At 34.0% G+C, this 21,293-nt stretch overlaps 2 protein-coding genes across 4 annotated transcripts in view; one reads left to right on the forward strand and one right to left on the reverse strand.

Moving 5' to 3' along the window:
• Positions 1–15,197, reverse strand: part of Papss (3'-phosphoadenosine 5'-phosphosulfate synthase) — a 61,123-nt gene extending 45,926 nt beyond the window's left edge. The window contains exons 1-2 of one of the 2 annotated variants that reach the window (XM_089089690.1): positions 15,059–15,197; positions 11,492–11,532 (exon numbers count right to left, since the gene is read on the reverse strand). In XM_089089690.1, the coding sequence (XP_088945816.1) occupies positions 11,492–11,527 (36 nt within the window). In that variant the 5' untranslated portion in view covers positions 11,528–11,532; positions 15,059–15,197. Of the gene's footprint in view, positions 1–166; positions 320–11,491; positions 11,533–15,058 lie in introns of those variants that run through there. The other variant, XM_089089691.1, reaches the window with a different exon arrangement.
• A 77-nt stretch (positions 15,198–15,274) lies between these two features.
• Positions 15,275–21,293, forward strand: part of LOC148952245 (sulfotransferase 1E1-like) — a 112,314-nt gene continuing 106,295 nt past the window's right edge. The window contains exon 1 of one of the 2 annotated variants that reach the window (XM_089089692.1): positions 15,275–15,363. The gene's annotated coding sequence lies outside the window, so the exon portion shown is untranslated. The remainder of the gene's footprint in view (positions 15,364–21,293) is intronic. The other variant, XM_089089693.1, reaches the window with a different exon arrangement.

Raw genomic sequence — 21,293 nt, forward strand, 5'->3', positions numbered from 1 at the left:
GAACAATGGTACGATTTTTTTTATCGGGATCTGATTGTCTTTTTAGCAGTTTTTCTCTTTCTGTAAAATCATTACATTTAGCCTAATATAATACATGTAACTAGGTTTACAAATATACAACAACGATAATGAGGTCATCTATAAAGGCATCGCCAAAATGACTTACTATAGAAGAAGTATTAAAAACCATATCCTCAAGCTGTAAGATATTGCGGTATATAATTACAGTTTACACCGTTTGTGTAACCAGAATCTTTAACGATATTAAAGACTGATATTTAGACAAGTTGTAATGACCCTTAAATTGAACAGTGATAAGCAGATCAAACACACAAGTTTCCAACTAGGAAAATCACAGAAAATATCACACATTTTCATAATTTTAATTAAATAAAGGTCTTTTCCAAAGAATTCAAAGTACGAATTTGTTTTAATTAAAATGTCAACGCTTATCAAAAGGAACATTTCTGTCAACAAGGATGAATGGGGCAAGGTTTTAGTTTATGAAAATATTATTCAACCATATATTTATAACTCTTGGTGGAAGACATGCTTCTGAGTAAATACGCTAAATATAGCAAACACTCGAAAGACACTTCTCGGGGTGAAAACTATTTATGCTACTTTTTACACAAGATTCAGGAAGCCCCGAGGGTAATTGATTACGATCATCACTATAGCGAAACTCAATGACGGACGTTGAAGGGGGGGGGGGGGATTGGTTGCTCTCAAATCACTTTTGACTCTTAAAAAGGACACAACAACTTCCAAATTAAAATCAAATCAGCCCTATCTGAAATTTATACGACAAACCATTCCATAAAAACCTTATAGCCCCCAGGGCATAACTTACAGCCCTTTACCCAGGGCTCTGGGGAGTTGTGTCAACCCTAGAGGCATCGTTATATGCTCTTTGGATTATTTTGTTTTAAAATGGATATATCACAATTTCGATCAGATGCGTTTCATGAAAAGAGGGGTAGTAAGGGGGGGGACTAGCTGATCTCCATCACTTATGACTCTTAAAATAAAACTAGAACTTCAAATTTTCAACCAAATGAGCCACCTCATTTGCACCGACAGGGGGGGGCAGGGTCCCCCTGGAAATTTGGGACTATAAAGTAATTATAAGAAAACCAAAGGAAAGAGAGGAGAATAGGGAAAAAACGTGGAACAAATGTGTTCTCACCCATTGTTGGCTGCCTGCTAATATAATTTTGACCCTCATTAAGAAAAATTTAAGTTATAATTTGTGACTGAGTGACCCTAACGAATTTTCCACATACATTTTTCCTATATGATTTGGTTGGAGTAAAAAAAAAATTATCAAATTCTTCATAACAATGAATGGTAGCCTATGTAAATAACGATCCTTGTCAGTAACGAAAGTATAAGAGCCTAACTATTGATTGTACTCAGTCAAAGAATCAGCTTTTTATGGCGATCTTATATATGTATTAGTCTGTTAGTAGTTAGTGTACTAATTAAAACACAGGAGAGTTAGTATAACTATAGATAATACGAGGAATACAACCTAATAAGGGGCAATTTCGGTAAGAATATGCCGTCAACTTCTGCTTGCATTGCAAGAGTACCCATGAGCACATGAAGCCACTATAATCAGAAATGTTTCCCCTGGACGGAATGCTGGGAATTTCTGTATATTCCCCCTAAACGGATACGTTTTTTGGTTTTATTATCATTTGTTTTTCAGGAGTGATTGTATTTATCTAGTTGTTACTTTGAACAAGATTAAATTTTTAACAGTTATGAAATATAAAGGTGTCAAATACATTGACTTTTGGTATTGAAAATTAAGTTAAAAATATTGAACTAAAATTTTTATTTGATTTTCTTAATCTTTGTTTTAATGTTTTACTTTGAACAAACTACTTTGATAATGTGTTACTTCTAATAAACACTGAGTCTAAAGGCATTAAATATTTTGGTGTTTGATAACCAAGTTCAAACTGTCGCTATTGTTAAAAAATATCCATCCAACACTTCGGCATTGCTCAACAGAACTGAATGCTGGGATTTTATATCTTAAGTTCTGCAAGTAGGTTATTTTTTGTGTATTTTTTGTAATTACTTAGTTTTTTCATTTTTATACTTTTACTTTAATCGAAATACATTTTCCATTGCCTTTAGAAAAATGTAGTTCTCTAAGCTTCATTAAATAAAGAAAAAAAAGTTTTTTTTCAACTAAAAGTAAGGAGCAACATTAAAACTTAAAACAAACAGAAATTACTATGTATGTTAGGGGGGTTGCCCCAACACCTAAACACCTCGCTCTTCACGCTACAGTTTTTCGGCACTATAAAAAAAAAGTTACTTATTGTTCTAATTAAACGACCCTTGTGTTTCAGGAGTCGTTTTAAAAGAATTGGGACAAAATTTAAACCTTAGCGTAAAGAGTGAGGTGTGAGGAGGTGGAAACCCCCCTCATATATGTAATAACTTTTGTTCGTTTTAAGTTTTAATGTTGCTCCTTACTTTCAGTTGAAAAAACTTGCTTTTTTTACTGTCTGGTCGTTACTTAAATAACACCAGGTCACCTGGCTCCATCTCCACGAAAAAATCCCCCTCCCCACAAAAATAGCCTCTGGACAATTCAATCTCGGTGAAAATTTACCCCGGACAATTACCTTTAACATCTCCACGCGTAAAATTGAATCGGTAGAGAGAACGCAAGACATATACAGAAATTTCATATAGGAATTCTGGCAAATTCATCCAGTGTAAAATTTCTCCCTGAAAAGTTCACCCACTGGAAACTACCCTCTCCATGGCAAATTCTTCCAGCAGAAAATTCGTCCTCCCCTCCCCACCCAAAAAATGTATGCGTACTTCCCAATAACAATTGAAACAATGAACAAATTTTATAACTAAAAACGTCACCCTAGGGGCTCTAGGGGGTTGTTTTATCTCCAAGGACATAGTTATTGGGCTATTGGGCCTTTCAACTACGAAGAACAAATCGGACGATTATCGGACGATTTTGGGGAAAAGTGATGTGGGAGAGGGCCTAGTTGCCCTCCAATTTTTTTTTGTCACTTAAAAGGGCACTAGAACTTTTCATTTCCATAGAATGAGCCCTCTCCCGACGATCTAGGCCCACTGGGTCAAAAATATCACCCCCCCCCCCCCAAAAAAAAAATAAAAATAATAAACAAAAACACATCCGTGATTTTTTCTTCTGGTAAAAATTACAAAATTCCACATTTTTGCAGATATGAGCTTCAAACCTCTATAGCAGGGTTGTTTGATACGCTGAGTCTGATGGTGTAAATTTCATTAACATTCTATGGCTTCAAAGGTGTCTTTTCCCTATTTTCGAAGCTTTTCTCAGGCTCGTAGCTTTTGATGGGTAAGACTAAACTTAATGAAATTTGTATATTTGGAATCAGCATAATAAGCCAATTCGGTTTTTAGAGTTTTGGTTACTATTGAGCCGGGTCGCTCCTTACTTACAATTCGTTACCACGAACTGTTTGATTACTCATCAAAATCCAAACAGACATCATTGAAATATTGATCGTTTTTTTTTTTCGTTATCAAAAGTAATGTATTCATAAAACTTTAAAGTTTCATGAAATGTTATTGAGCAAATAGAAAAGGTTTTTCAGCTAAAGCAAGGAGCAAGTTTAAAACTTAAAATAAATATAAAAACTCTATATGTAAGGGGGATTGCCCCCTTCTCAACACCTTGCTCATTAAACAAAAGTATTTTTAGTGCTAAAATTTTTTTTTCCGATTGCACATTTTCTTAAAAAAAAAAACTTTACAGTAAAGAGTAATCCCCCTTCATACAAAAAATAATCTGTTCAAATAAGTTTCAAATCTGCTCCTTACTTTCAGTTGAAGAGCTCTTTTTTTATTTAATTTCTGATTGTTTTCCAAATTATACACAGGCCTAACCAAGATATAATCTGAGGAACCGGTCCCTTAAAATCCTGGTTAGGTTAACTGCTTTTAAAATATGTAAATCAATAATTGAACGTTGATTAGTACCGTCCTACGTTAAAATTTGTAATTTCAATTTTGGATAAAATCTGAACATACTTAAAAATTGGCGATGAATAGTAATTTTGGTGAAAATTCCTTGTTAATATTACTACAATAGGATTTCGGTTGGATGAAAAGGAGTATTATTGTTTGTATGGATGGAAATTATGTTAGACTTTTGATCTTCTACATAACTGAAGCCATCACAACCTCTACAATAGGATTTTCTTATCGATAAATACATTACATATTTTTTTTTAAGTGCATTGAAGTACTTCATATAAATTAATTAATTTTCCAAAAAAAAAGTTTTTCAAAGAAAAGTAAAGAACTCCATTAAACAAAAAATGAGCCAAAATAAAATCAAATAATCTACCAAGCGTGAAACTACCACAAATCAGCATGGATAAATAAATGAAACTCAAAACGAACAGAAATTACAATAAATAACCGAGTCACTTTCACTTTCGACAATCACTTTCGACTATTAAAAAGGACACTAGCCCTTTGAATTTCCAATCGAATGAGCCTTTTTTGAAGTTTCTACGACAACACCTTCTATAAAAACCTTATATACCCTCAGGAAATAACATGCAGCCCTAGCATCGAGGTGTGTAGGGAAGTTTCCTCCTCAATAACATGTTTTTTCTTCGTAGATTAGCGAAGATTAACAAAATTCCCATCTAAAAAATTTTTCATGACCATGTGTCGGGGACTGAATGGCGTGGGAGGGGGGTGGCTAGATGCCCTCTAATCGTTTTTTACTATTAAAAAGAGCGCTAGCCACTCCAATTTTCAATCAAATAAGCCCTTCTCAAACTTTCTACGACAACTCCTTCGATACGAAGTGCCCGGGTATAAAGAACCAAAAAACAACACATTGTGCCCACATCGTTCTTTACTTAGGCAGCGCTAGCATGCTGCCTATGATAGAAAAAGAAAAATATTCCAATTTAAAATTGCTGAAAACTAAGTTCCTAGCAGTATTTGCCACCCCAAAGAAATTTCATGGTGGGGCTGATGATGACCTGCCTTGCCTTTTCCACTTCTGTGCTGATAGATATAGGAATGTAACTTATTAGCTGTGCAGAGATACATTTTAATTACCTAATTCTTACTCCCCCTACCTCTTTCAACATTTATCTGAAGCCTCATGAAGAGTAAGCAGTTTGTCCATTAAAACGCACTTTTATAGGAATCTACCCTACCCCCACCTAAACAGTGACTCACCCTCCTGTCATTATAACTGATACGCAATTACGGATCACCAAACGTAGCCTAATTTCATTACATATAAAGCGAATAAACTTGGTTGAATCCAGCACTACCACCGTGTGGCATTACTCTTTTTGCAACTGGGAAGCCTAAAATATAGTTATTGATACTTTTAAATCAATTAGCGTCGCAGGATTTTAATTGATTATAAATTAGTCCTCTTCGGGGGTAAAGTCGTAGTTTGGTGTCCTAAGCCAACTAGACTGTCACCCAACCACCACTGCTATTTTGGCGTCTAGCCCCCCTGTAAAATTTTCTGCCGGCGCCCTAAAGCCACCTCTAAAGTTTATACAACCACCCGTTCTATAAAAACCTTGAATGCCCCCCGGGTATAACTTACAAGCCCTGCCCCCATGCTCTTGTGGTTTGGTAACAACCCCAATAGTCTTGTTATATGATTTTTGGATTATTTTGAATAAAGTGGCGATCTCAGAATTTCTATTGCAAGCATTTCGAGAAAACACGACGTGTGAGGGGGAGGGGGATAGCGGCCCTCTGATAAATTTGTCTCATAAAAAGGGCACTACCAATCCAATGAGACCCCTCCGAATATATACGACCACCCTTTCTATAAAAACCGTATATACCCCCAGGGCATAACTTACAACCTTTGCCCTGAGGGATGTGGAGTGGTTGTCATCCTCAAAGATATAATTTCTGGACCCTTCAATTACGCTGAAAAATTGTTATCTCAAATTTTGATTGGATGTGCTTGGGGAAATGGTTGGTCGTGGAGGGGGGCTGCTTGTTCTCAAATCACTTTTGACTCTTAAAAGGGAAAAAGAACTATAACTTCCAATTTCAAATTAAATGAGCCCCATCTGAAGTTAATATGACCAGCCATTTCATAAAAACCTTATATGCCCCCAGGGCATAATTTAAAAACCTTACCCCAGGGCTCTGGAAGGTTGGGCCAACCCTAGAGGTATTGTTATATGTTATTTGGAGTATTTTGAACAAAATGGCTATCTCACAACTTCAATCAGATTCGTTTGGTGAAAAGAGGGGTAGTCGGAGGGGGGAGGGAGGCTATTTGCCTTCCATCACTTCTGATTCTTAAAAGGGAACTAGAACTTCCAATTTTCAACCAACTGAGACTCCTCTAGAGTTTATACAACCATCCCTTCCATAATAACCTTAGATGCCCTCAGAGCATAATTTACAGCCCCTTCCTCCAGGCTCTGGGGGAAACCCCAAAAGCCATGTTATATGATCTTTCGACTATTTTGAATAAAATAGCTATCTTAAAATTTCAATTGGATTCATTTCAGGAAAATACGAAGTGTTTGTGTTTGTGTGTGTGGGGGGCTGCCCTCCGATCACTATTACTCTTAAAAAGGACACTACGACTTCTGATTAACGATCCAATGAGCCCCCTCCGAAGCTTATACATCCACCCTTTCTATAAAAACCTTATTTGCCCCAGGGCATAACTTATAATCCTTGCCCTGAGGGCTATGAAGGGTTTGGTCGTCCTCAAAGATATAATTTCCGGATCGTTCAACTACGCTGAACAAAATGGCTATCTCAAAATTTTAACTGGATGTGTTTTGGAAAATGATGGGCGTAGGAGGTGGGTTGGTTGCCCTCCAATAATTTTTGACTGTTAAAATGGGCACTAGCCCTTTCAGTTTCCAATCGAATGAGCCCTTTTCGAAGTTTCTACCCTTCGAAGTTACAACTCCTTCTATACAAAGTGCCCTGGTCTAAAAAATAAAATAATACATTGTGCCAACATCTTTCTTTACTTAGGCAGCGCTACTGCGCTACCTATGATTTCAAACAAAGAGAAACGTGTATTTTAGGATAACATTCCTTAATTTTCTGTGTATGTGGGGGACAGGGTGAGGTATTTTGGATCATTGTTGAGGGGATTACCTGGATAATTATTTTTTTCCGCATAACAGTATGGTTTTTGAGGGGGGCCTAGGATTTCCAATTAAAATTTTGATGAAAATGATAATAGCACATATTTTTTTCCGAAAAGATCTAAAATGTATTCGAAAAGATTAAATACAATTTGATATTATTCAAATCAAAGGGACGAACAGGTGCAGATTAAAGCGGAAAAGATTAGCTTCCGTAAATGAAAAAAGCGTTGTTTCATTCCTATCAAACAGTTCGTGCTAACGAAGTGTATGTAAGGAGCGATTTGGCCCAACAGTAACCGAAACTCTGAACAAGGGAGTTCTGATAACAGTTAAAACATCAAAATAATTGAGTTTTTAGGCTGATTCCAAATATAAAAATTCATTATGTCTAATGCTACCCATCGGCTAACATTATCATCTGGGAGAATTTTTTATGTTGAGGGAACTTTCTGGGGGTGATCTTTCCAGGAGAAATTTTACACTGGGGTATTTGCCAGAATTCCTATACGAATTTCTTTTTATCATCTTAGTTTCTTATAGCCAACTCAATTTTACATGTGGAGATGAAAAGGGGAATTGTCTGGGGGAAATTTTTTACCGAGTTGAAATTGTCTAGAGTATCTTTCTGTAGGAGGGGAATTTTCCACAGGAGAAATTCTCCATGGGGATGTTTTCCACGGGATAAATTCTCCAGAGGAAATTATCTGCGGGAGCAACTTTCTACTAGGGGGCAGGATATTTTCTGGAAAACTTTTCCTTGGAGGGGGTGATTTCCGGCATGATTTTAAAAACAATTTTTTCAAATGAAAGTACGGTAAGAAAATTTTTTCACCCGGATCCGCCCAAAACAAATTTTTCGGGAGGAATTTCCAGCTAGAATGGAATTGTCTGGGAGGAATTTACCTTGCGGGGGGGGGGGGGGGTATTTACGTGGGAATAACTTTCCATGGAGGGGGAGCCACATTTCCCGGCCTTATTTAAAAACGATCAGAAATCAAAGAAAAAACAAGTTTTTTTTCAACTGAAAGTACGGAGCAGCAGCAAAACTTAAAACGAACAGAAATTATTACGTATATGAGGAGGGCTGCCCACTCCTCAATACCTACGCTCTTTACGCTAAAGTTCGACTTTTTTTCCCAATTATTTAAGAACGATTCCAGAAAAACAAGGGCCGTTTAATTAGAATAACAAGCTTTTTTAAATGTTCTAAAACAAAATTTAGCGTAAAGAGCGAGGTATTAAGGAGGGGACAGCCCCCTCAAATACGTAACAATTTCAGTTCGTTTTAAGTTTTGGTGTTCCTCCTTACTTTCAGTTGAAAAAAAAGTTTTTTTTTTATTTAATAGCAACCAAAAGCCGAATCTTGAAAACAATATACATAAGAAGAATCTGCCTTTTATTCTGAATCCAAACATATAAGATTTACGAAGTTTTAAGATACCTATCAATGTTTAACGGGGGAAAAAAAAATGTACATAGCTTCAGAGAAAGAATTAATATTGTACCTCCAAAAGAAGCATGATCACAATAAAAATGATATCATTAGATTCAAAACTTTAAAGAACCCTGGAACCGAGGGTTGAGCCATCTATCCAGGAAAATTCGTATTTTTGAGTTTCTCCTGGGAGGTTATGAATAAATATTAATTTAATATTTTATTATTTCGAAAAAGGTACAAACAAGTTATAGTAGAATTTCAAAAGATGGCTAATTTCAATATAAATGTAAATTCCTAGTGTCCTTTTCAGAAAATAAAAAGTATAGTACGCCACAATATCACATCACCATGGTCAGTTTGTTCCAAAAACAATCGTTGTGATCGAAAAAGAGCCAAAATTCAAAAACAGCCAATTGATTTGAGACTATCCAAAAGTATTTTAACTTCAGAGAACGCGTTTATCCTTTGGCCCCTGCATAATTTGTTATGCCGTACTACTACTGGTGAATTAGTAATTCTGTGCAGAAAAAGCCAGATGGTAACATGGAATTTTTCTTAGTGCTCGAGTCACTGATTTTGTCAGTTTGAGCCATAGAGCAATTGCATACAGCTGGTACATGATTGCATACGGTTATTCTAGAGTTCGGGGAATACGCGATACGACTTACTTTTGATCTCAGTTGACAAGTTCAATTGATCTAAATAGCCCCAGGTCAATGCACTGATATTTAGCAACTATTCCAAAAAACAGTAAATAGATAATACTTTCTTAATTTTTAGATCCGCGGAGAAAAAACAAATCGTAATCCAACGGTTTGAACAAGAATATCTGCTTCAAACTGCCATCCAAAAAACCTGATTTCATCTTTAAAGAAACCTTTCTTGATGGAATTAACCAAGTAAGAGTCAGCTTAAGAATCCGCTAGCCAATCTGGTTTGTACACGTGTACATAGCATCATTATACAAGACTTTTGAAGTCATTTGTAAAAAAATAACTGCACAACAATCCAATGAAAAACTAACCAAATTCTAAAAATAATATTTTGACAACAATCAATGGAACAAAATAACCGTCTTTTTATACTGATTCCAAACATATAAAATGTAAACACTATGAGCCTGAAAAAATTTACCTGATATCGGAAAAAGGGGAATATACCTCCAAACAGGAAAGCATCTTACTGAAAATCACACCATTAGATTCAGTATGTGAGAAGATCCTGCTGTGGAGGTTTCAAGCTCCTATCTTCGAAAATATAGAATTTTTTTTTTTTTTTTTTTTTTTTCAGAAAGAAGATCAGGGATGAATTTTTATTTGTTTGTTTTTTTCCCCAGGGGTGATCACAACGAACCAATCATCCTAGAAGATCGGGGCATGGCTCTATCGAACGAAAATTAATAACTGTTCTACTGCCATTTTCAAGTGACCTAAAAGATTGTGCCACCGGAAAGTGGCATTTCCTGCCACTTGGTGGCATCAAACTATGATTTTGCCCCAGAAATTCTAAGATACCCTATCAATTTATAAGCATCAGAAAACAATATATTGAGCTTCCCAGTTCCAGAGAAAGTAATGTCACATGGTTGAGCATTCATTCCTGAAAACTCAAGCAGTCCATACAAGAAAAATGGTTAATACGGACATTTATCTTAATGCTGTTTAACTAAGTTAAATCACTTGATCTTTGTTTAGTGACGAATAATTATGCATATGTTACAGAGAAGGAGGGACGTTGTGTTTTTTTGTAGGCAGGGGGTGCCAGACACCTAAAAGATAGCATTTCAATGCCCAAATTGTATAACTCTCCATGGGCCTTTAGATAAATAAAGGAAAAAGGGAGGGTGATAAGAAATAATCTCTCATATCCCTTCATTTGGACTAAGCCTGAATAATAGCGTTGTGGGGTAATCCTACCCCCCCCCCCCCACTTCTTATGAAAAAGACAGATGTTACCAATCAATTTATAATTATCAATATGTAGCCTACAATTTAGCAGCAAGAAATTGGAAGTTTATGGGGCCGGTAGCCCAAATTCTATTTTGGTTAGGCCTTAGAATGCTTTAAAAAACATTCAGAATTAAATTTGAAAAATAAATTTGTTGTCAACTGAAAGTAGCCTCAGGAGCAACATTAAAACTTAAAACAAGGAAAAATCATTCTGTATTTGAGGTTTGACTTTTCATCCCAATTCTGGAAGAGTGACTGCTGAAACACAAAGGCTGTTGAATTGGAATAACAAGTTTTTTGAAAGCACCAAAATACTTTAGCACAGCTAGCAAGGCGTTGAGGAGGGGCACTCCCCCTGATATATGGAATAATTTCTGTTCGTTTTAAGTTTTAATGTTGCTCCTTACTTTAAGTTGAGAAAAACTGATCAACATTTAGTCACTGGTTTAATTTTTTGTTATTAGGATAAATGGGTAAATGTTAATATGTGATGAAAATCAATTAAAAAAGATCAGTCTTAGATGATAAAAATTTTAAAATGAAGTGTTTTAATTAGCAATATCACCTCAAATCAATTTGGTAAAATCGCCATCCATTCAATAAAACCCGTAGCCCCCCCCCCAAAAAAAAAGAAGAAAAACAAAAACATTTTGGCTAATGACACCTCTGGTCTGTACCAGACCAAGTCCATGGGAAATAATTACTTGTACTTCTTAGTCCCAGTCCATTATCTCTGTACAGTTCCATTATAGGCAACCTGCCTTCAGTTACCACTAATTTTGTAGTTCTAAATTATTATTTAAACCTTTATCTCATCCTGCTATGATAATTCAACCCCCAAACCATGAAAAAAAGAATTTGAATAAATAAAAATGTAAAGATAAATGGGACTATGGGACTTTCTACTATATTTTGGATATTGTTGATATGTTGTATTAAATCATACTCACAATTCTTGACCTTTTGAAGAGACTCGTCTCAGACATGATCCCTGCAATTAATTAATCTTATAGTTTTTCAAATACAAAATAGACTATGTTTATTATTTAAAATTAACTTTTAATTTAAAATTAGTTTTTTTCTAATAGAAAAATGAGTAGTACAGAAACAAACTAGATCTCTGGTACCAAGGTCCAGTTGAGTGTTGCAGCAACTGTGCCATATGGTTGACAGTTGTTGGGAAACTGAAGCAACTATGCCTCATGGTGTTAGACCCCAAGAGTTTTTTTTCTGCAGAAGATAGATTTTATTTAGCCATCAATTGTTCATGCTTTTGGATAAAATAAAATAAAAAAGAAAAGCATGTGACAACAAATTGTGTTCTTTCAGAATGGTAACATTAAGTTTAAAGTCATAAATTTAATTATTCTAAGAAACTTTCTTTTCCAGTGTAGTTCAGTAGTAGGCCTACTGTGAAATGCATGTTTCAGTAAATGTTAATGACATCCTGGCCTTTTAAAGAGTTTGAGTAAGTGGTAGTCTTAACCTTATTTATGGTAGCTCATATTAGTAATGTAGGTTACTGCTTATTTCCTTTTTAAATTAGAAGATATCAGGACAAATAAAAAAGACACCATTCAAAATACAAATCATTTCCATTAAAGCAAAACTTCAACTCTAACCTTTAAAGTGTATAGGGAGGGGGGGGGGGTGGAACCCCACTGTTATTTGTGATAAATTCTGTTTCTTTTAAGCTTGACTTGACTAATCGTTTTAATTTTTGGCTTCATTTAGACTATTCATTCAGAGTAATAACTCTTATTTTGAGGTTTGGTATGGATATACATTTTAATTTCTGTTTGATTTAAGTTTTGTCAATTTAATTGTAGTAGTTTATTTTTCTTTGAAGTTTGAATGATTATACAACTTTTTTCTGCTTGTTTTATGGTTCAATATTGCACCTATATTTTTCTTTTACATATTTGTTTTTGGAAAATAATTTTATGGATTAATTGAAGTTAACAATAGATTAGAGGCTATGATACTGAGGGGCAAGTAAATCTTTTTACAATTCTTTAACTTTGGATTAGTATATCAGTTTTATACTTAATATATCATATTAACTATTAAAGAAAGCAGAGTTCAAGAAGCAATTAGTAGTAAAAGCAAGAAAGTATTACTTTGCTGATTAAAAGATGAACCTACCATTTGATTAACTTTTGTTTTATTATTTCTTTATTTACTAGACCAAAACAGCAACAGTGATCACTAGCCTGTTGTAGCACAATATGTCAACAAAATCAATAACAAGTAAAACACTAATTTAAAGAAACTATGGAAGATATATATATATATATATATATATATATATATATATATATATATATATATATATATATATATATATATATATATATATATATATATATATATATATATATATATATATATATATATATATATATATATATATATATATATATATATATATATATATATATATATATATATATATATATATATATATATATATATAAATATATATATATAAATATATATATATATATATATATATATATATATATATATATATATATATATATATATATATATATATATATATATATATATATATATATATATATATATATATATATATATATATATATATATATATATATATATGTCATTTTAAAAGTCAATAGAGAAAAAAAATCATTGATTTTGATGGATTTTTCTCTAATTCTAGGTATTGGAAAAGTGATTCTTATGATTTGAGTTAAATTTTAAGGAATATTGTTGTTGTTTTTTTTTTTTTCAAATTTTGAATAGGCTTTATTTTTCTAAGTTCTTTCAAAAGTTATAAATCAAAATTCAGAAAAGATATGAGTCATAAAACAGTTTGCTAGTGGATTCAGGAATGATAATTATTATTTTCATTAGTCTTAATAGTATTTTTTTTTTTTTTACAATTTTGCATAAATTTTCAGAAAGAGCCAGAAGCCCCTGAAAAATGACATCAGTTTTGCAGTGATTTCATTTTCAAAAGATTTCAGATTCTTTTTAAAATTCTAGCCAAATAATAGCCTAATTACAATTCTTGAATCAGCTTCACATGGGAATTTTTTCTTACAAGACAGTTTTTTTTTAGAAACATGTTTTTAAACTTTTGTTTACAATGTAATGTTTTACTTTTTAGGGCTCAAAAAGTAATTTCCCCTAGAAGCAATTATTGAATTATCAAAGAGTATAAAAAAGGCACCAGGTGATGTGTTCACTTTCATAAGCCTACTAGCTAAATTATGCTGAAAACTGCATATTAACCTATACTTTATCCCCTACCCCTGAATGTTTCAGTATATAACACAAATTATATAGGCTAGGGCATTACAATTTCCAGTACTTGTGTATTAAATTCCAGACACTCAAGTGCTTCATCTAATTAGAATGATGAAAATACAATACTTTAGAGATAATTTTGGGCTATATATTTGCACATTAGGGGGTGGGGTTATAGTATAGTGGGTCTGAATGCGAAATGTGTTAAGTATAATTAATCTGTAGGCTATATTATGAAGAAAGGATTGTTTTCAGCTTCAAACTGTCCAAATTATATATTTCCCATCTATTCTGTCCCTTGTCTTTGTCTTGTCTCATGCTAAGCTGAAAAAAACTAACAAAGAAACCAGTTTGGTCTCAAGTTTTACACAGCCTATACTTCAGTGTTTGGCATATAGGACACAAGTCCCTATTTTCTTGTGCATTTTGCATTGTGTCACTCTTGTTTCAACCAATGTACCCTTAAATGAAATCAACTATGATGAAACCAGAAATTAGTTGGGGGGGGGGGGGTAGAGGTTAAAGGGGGTAGTGGAGGTGAAGTCAAAATGTGTAAACTAGGCTACAATTATTCTGCTTATCATGAAGTAAGAATTGCTCTTTTAATATGTCCTTCTCAACAGCCCCAATTATAGGCTTACATGGAAAGCAACTAAAAAATCAAGGTAAAGTTCTACAAAAAAATATTTTTGATTTATACCTAAAGTTAATGAGACTTTCGTTGCCTTTTTTTATGTTGATTACGTTTGTGATAATCTTTTCTAATGGACATTAACTTCCGCCTCTTCCCCCCTATAAATGCTATAAAAAACCATATATTGGCCTTTATAGGGGGGGGGGCTAAAACAAATTTACGTTAGAAATGCTTATTATATCCTATTAATAATCAGCATAAAAAAAGGCATCAAATGGTGTATTCACTTTAGTCCTAACTCAATAATATGATTTCATAGAACTTTACCAAAATCAATGCCTGAAGTTTTATTTACCTAAACAAAATGTGATTGTCAACCTTAGGTTACATGGGCACCCATAAGGGGGGGGGGCGTCCCCCCCCTCCTGGCTGAATGATCCTGCTTTATTTTTATATTTTTGTTCTAAGATTTCCATTATATAGCATTAGAAGTGACAATTAGACGAGGTTCGCCCCCCTGGAATTCAGCTTACGGGCACCCATGTTAGGCTACAGGTTGGATCAATCTAGGGTAGCATAAGCCTAGCTAAGAGAAAAAACTTACTTATAGGCAATATAAGCCGGTACAAAACAAAGCAAAACTAACAATGGAGTGGCAGTTAGCAAAGAGATAACAGAACAGTCAGTCAAGAATGACACGTAAACATGTAGACTAAACTTGTTCTTGTAAACTGGTCTTTTTCTTAGCAAGGAATTGCTTCTTTGAATGTTTTGCCACATAAGTGCTACCTATACACGTACATTGTGATAAACCCAAATTTAAAAGTGTAAAACCTGCTTATGCGATTAGACACAAACTAATAAAACATTTTGTTCTAGTAGTTTCTGTAAGAATTCACTACCAGCTAAGTATGAAAATTTTTTATAGGCTTAGAGCATTAGGCATATTTTATACCCATACCTCAAGTGACAATCCAACTTGGAGCATCAATTGAAAGTAGTAACCTAGCCCTTTGGTACTTGTTTGTTTTCGTAATTTATTTTGTACATAAATAAAAAGTAATGCATATGTTATGAAAGTGTTAACATGATACAAAGACTTTAAGTGCCTAAACGATTAGTCTATTTGATTCTGGTTAAGTGCCTAAACAAACAAGTCTATTGATTCTGATTTGCACAATATTTTCAATACAGCATCATAAAATTGTATGCTGTGTAGTCAAACATAAATTAACAACTAGCACTTAAAGTTAATATGATCTCTAACTATTAATAACAAGTGTAGAAACTATGTATTAAATTCATCTATAAACTTTAATCATACTAGGTTTGAATTAACTTATGAACTTCCAACAACTTAAACAGCATAATACTGTTACTATAATACTGCTAACAACTCACTGCAGCTCCAAGCCGCCTGAGGACAACACAGATTTGCATGCTCCTCTATCTCAAGTATTCAAAGCTTCCCTCTTTACCCCCTCCCAAGAATTTCCCATTTCCTTCAAATCCTTTCTTACAAACCAGCCCCCCCCCCCATCTCATTTGGAGATGACATGTTAGTAGTGTGTATATATTTACTCTGGATCTAGATTTCATGTCCATGGCAAAAACCTGCCAAACACTGTGTGCCTATACTTACTCCAATGCTAGATTTCATGTCCATGATAAAAACCTACCAAACACTTTATACTATGCTTATAATGATACCTGTTTTAAAAGTAGAAAAAACTAGTTTTTGAGTAACAAGTATTTTGGATCAGTCAATAATGGTCTTAACTAGGCATATAAATATTCAGATAAAACCAAATGACGATAATAAGAATATTTTTATACATCCAAAGTTATTCAATGATATTAATAATGTATAATAATGTATGTAACACATTTTTATGTTAATAATCTATATTTTTCCATTATTTCTAGGGTAAGCTAGCAAGTCAAATGTTTAGAATGTTTACTAAAAGGTCAGAGATGTAAGAAAAGGAATTTTCTTTGTATTTGTCTGTGTTTCTCACCCATTTTGCATGTGTGTCTAGGCGAATGTTTGCATGTCCCAGTGCCTGTCTACGTCGGTTTGTATCTCTGAATCTATGTATTTGTATGTGATTTTGTCTTTCTCACTCTCTAAGCCTGTGTTTCTGGGCGGGTGTTTGCATATCCCATTGCCTGTCTTTGTCGGTTTGCATGGCTGAATTTATGTGTTTGTTTGAGTTTTTGTCTCTCTCACTCTCTAAGTCTGTGTGTCTGGGCGGGTGTTTGCTTGTCCAAGTGCCTGTCTTTGTCGGTTTGTGTGTCTGAATCTATATATTTGTATGTGTTTTTGTCTCTCTCTCTCACTCTCTTTGCCTGTGTGTCTGGGCGGGTGTTTGCTTTTCCCAATGGCTGTCTTTGTTGGTCTGTGTGTCTGAATCTATGTATTGGTATTTATTTTTGTCTCCCTCACTCTCTATGCATGTGTGTCTGGGTGGTTGTTTGAATCTCCACGTGCCTATATACCAACAAAGACTGGCACTGGGACAAGCAAACACCCGCCGAGGCACACAGGCTTAGAGAGTAAGAGAGGCAAAATACTTACAAATACATGCATTCAGACATACAAACCAACTAAGACCGGCACTGGGAGACGCAAACACCCACCCAGACGCACAAGTATATAAAGAGTGAGAGAGAGAGGCAAAAGCATTGCATATATTAAATACGTAACCTAGCCTAGGTGCCTTTTTCCTCATCTAAACTCCAAAAAACAAAACTTTAAATATCTTAAAACCACGCTAGACAAAGTATTTCTCCCAGCCGTGTATTGAATCATCTTGTAAAAACGCATTAGATTTAGTAAAATCATATTTTTCTGTGAGGACAGAAGTAACTTTAGTTCATAATTCTGCTTGCAGGACAGACTGCTTTCATTCGCCTCTCAATTCTATCTAGGATACTGTTCTCATATAATTTTATTATTTTTACACTGGTTTTATTATTTACTATTATTTTTATTTTTTACGCTAGTTCCTGGTTTCCTAAATTTTCTTGAGATGCTACTAAACTTCCCGATTATTGCAGGAATAGAAAGCTTCCCATACAAATACATAGATTCAGATATACAAATTGACAAAGACAGGCACGGGGAAAAGCAAACATCTGCCTAGACGTACAGGCAAAGAGAGTGAGAGAGACAAAAACACATACAAATATAAAGAATCTGACATGCTGACCGACAAAGACAGGCACTGGGACAAGCAAACACCTGCCCAGACCCACAGGCTTAGAGAGTGAGAGAGACAAAAACATATCAACACATAAATTCAGAGATGCTAACCAACAAAGACAGGCACTTGGACATGCAAACACTCGCCCAGACAAACAGGCAAAGAGATTGAGAGAGAAAAAACCCATTCAAATACATAGTTTCAGACATGCAATCCAACAAAGACATGTACTGGGACAAGCAAACACCCTCCAAAAAACACAAGCATAGAGAGTGAGATAGAGAAAAACACATACAAATACATAGATTAGACATACAAACAGACAAATAAGTGCATTGGTATAAGCAAATACCCGCCCAGACACACAGGCTTAGAGAGTGAGAGAGACAAAACACATACAAATACATAGATTCAGACATACAAAAAGACAACGACAGGCACTTGGACTTGCAAACATTTGCCTAGATACACAGGCAAAGAGAGTGAGAGAGACAAAACCACATACAATTACTTAGATTCATGCATATATACCAACAAACACAGGCACTAGGACAAGCAAACTCTCTCCCAGACACACTGGTAGAGAGAGTGTGAGAGACAGAAACGCATACAAACATACAAATTCAGACATGCAAACTGACAAAGACAGGCACCGGAACAAGCAAACACCCGCCCAGACACACAGACAAAGAGAGTGAGAGAGACAAAACACACACAAATACATAAATTCAGACATCATCTTTGAGAAACTTCAGAACTGAACTGGAACGTTTTTTTCTTTTAAAAAATTCAGAATTGATATATAACTTTTTTCTCTCCTATGAGGAAATTCAGATCGTAACTTATCTTTTCTTCCCTTGTTTGAGGAAACTCATAATTCAAGTGGAACTTTTACTCTTCTTTGGAAAAAATTCAGGATCGATGTATAACATTGTCCATCTTCTACGGAAAAATTCATAACACAACTTGAAATTTTGTTCTCTTCTTTGAGAAAATTCAGAACTGAAATTGAAGTTTTTTCTCGTCTTTGGAAAAAATTTATAATTGAACTATAACTTTTTTTTTCTTTTCTTTTAGAAAATTCAGAAGAAAACTTGAACTTTTCTTCACTTTTTTTTAGAAAACTCAGAAATGAAAGTGGAACTGTTTTCTACTTGGAGAAATATTCAGAAGAGAACTTTAACTTTTCTTCCCTTCATTGAGAAAATTCAGAATTAAAATGGAACTTTTTTCTCTTCTTGGGTAAAAATTTAAATTTGAAGTATAATTTTTCCTATCTTCTATGGAAAAATCCAGGACTGAACTTTAAATTTTTACTCTTCTTAGAGTAAATTCAGAAATGATGTGGAACTTTTTTTTTCTCTTCCTTGGAGAAATTCAGAATTTAACTATAACTTTTTTCTCTCTTCCTTTAGAAAATTCAGAAGAGAACTTGAACTTTTCTTCACTTCTTTGTTAAAAATCAGAATCAAAGTGGAACCTTTTTTTCTTCTTGGGGAAACATTCAGAAGAGAAGTATAACTTATTCTATCTCCTACATAAAAATTCCGAACAGAACTTGAAATTTCTATCTCTTCATTAATAAAATTCAGAAGAGAACATGAACTTTTTTTCACCTAGTTGAGAAAACTCCGAATTGAAGTGGAACTTTTTCTCTTCTTCGGGAATAAATGATATGACAGCCCTATGAGGGAAATGATAGAATAAAACCTTTTGAAAAGGATTGCTTAGTATTCGGGTATGCAGATATGACAACCCTATGAGGCTAATGATAGGATAATACCTTTTGAAAGGGATTGCTTAGTATTCGGGTATATATAAAGTCTAGATTAATAAGTCACAAATACTTTAAACGATAATATGACAGCCCTATGAGAGAAATGATAGAATAAGGAAAAAATTAAGACAGAACTTGATTTTTTTCTCTCTTCTTTGGGAAAATTCAGATTTGAAGTGGAACTTCTTTTTCTTCTTAGGAAAAATTCAGAATGGAATTGTAACATTTTTCTCTTCGTTGGGAAAATTGAGGAGAGAACTTGAACTCTTCTTCACTTCTTTAAGAAATTCCAGAATTAAAGTGGAATTTTTGCTCTCCCGGGGAAAAAATTCAGAAGAGAACTTAAAATTTTCTTCACTTCTATGAGAAAACTCAAAATTAAACTGGATTTTTTTCTCTTCTCGGGGGAAAAAATTCAGAATCGAAGTATAACTTTTTCAACCTTCTACGGGAAAATTCAGAACAGAACTTGAAATTTTGTTCTCTTATTTGAGAAAATTCAGAACTGAAGTGGAACTTTTTCTCTTCTTTGGAAAAATTCAGAATTTATCTGTAACTTTTTTTCTCTTCTCTGAGAAACTTCAGAAGAGAACTTGAATTTTTCTTCACTTCTTTGAGAAAATTCATAATTAAAGTTGAACTTTTTTCTTCATGGGGAAAAATTCCAAAGAGAACTTACACTTTTCTTCAATTCTTTGAGAAAACTCAGAATTAAAGTGGAACTTTTCTTTTCTTTGGGAAAAATTCAGAATCAAAGTATGACTTTGTCTATCTTCTACAAGAAATTCCGAAAAGAACTTGAGATTTTTTCTTCTTTGAGAAAATTCAGAACTGAAGTGGAACTTTTTTCTTTTCTTCGAGAAAATTTAGAAGAGAATTTGAACTTGTAATCAGAAGTGTTATTATCATTTTAGAATGAATAGCGGGGAAAAAAATTACCCACAAGTTCTCCCACATTATTTTTGAGCTCTACTTATAGATGGCAGCACACCCGCTAGGACACACAGACATAGCGAGAGACGCTGTGAACCTAAATGAACCGAACTTTTTTCTGGTCTCTCTGCGCAAAATTCTTCATTTAGAGTTTTCTCAATGAAGTGAAGAAAAAGTTAAAGTTCTCTTATGAATTTTTCTCCAAGAAGAGAAACGGTTCCAATTTTAATTCTGAGTTTTTTCGAAGAATTGAAGAAAAGTTCAAGTGCTCTTCTGACTTTTCTAAAAGAAAAGAAAGAAAGTTGTAGTTCTAATTCTGAATTTTTCCAAAGAAGAGAAAAAGCTCCACTTCAGTTCTCAATTTTCTCCAAGAAGAGAAACAAAAATTCAAGTTGTGTTCTGGATCTTTCAATAGGAGATAGAAAAAGCTATACATCAATCCTTAATTTTTCCCCAAGAAGAGAAAAGTTCCACTTTAATTCTGAGTTTTCGCGAAGAAATAAAGAAAAGTTCAAGTTCTTTTCTGAATTTTTCCCAAAGGAGAGGAAAAGTTTCACTTTAATTCTGAGTTTTCTTAAAGAAGTGGAAAAAAGTTCAACTTCTCTTCTGAATTTTCTCAAGGAACAAAAAAAATTTAGCCACAGTTCAATTCTGAATTTTTTCCAAAGAAAAAAAGAGTTCCACTTCAGTTCTGAATTTTTTCTATGACTTATAAATTTTGTCTCATGTCTGAATCTATGTATTTTTATGTGTTTTTTGTCTCTGTGACTCTCTTTGTCTGTGTATCTGGGCGGATGTTTGCATGTCCCAGTGCCTGTCGTTGCCGGATGGCATGTCTGTATCTATGTATTTGTATGTGTTTATGTCTCTCTCACTCTCTATGCTTGTGTGTCTCGGTGGGTGTTTGCTCGTTCAAGTGCATG

Source organism: Artemia sp. Qi Xiang Cuo, chromosome 5 (assembly GCF_049724085.1).
Source record: "Artemia sp. Qi Xiang Cuo chromosome 5, ASM4972408v1, whole genome shotgun sequence".
NCBI lineage: Eukaryota > Metazoa > Arthropoda > Branchiopoda > Anostraca > Artemiidae > Artemia > Artemia sp. Qi Xiang Cuo.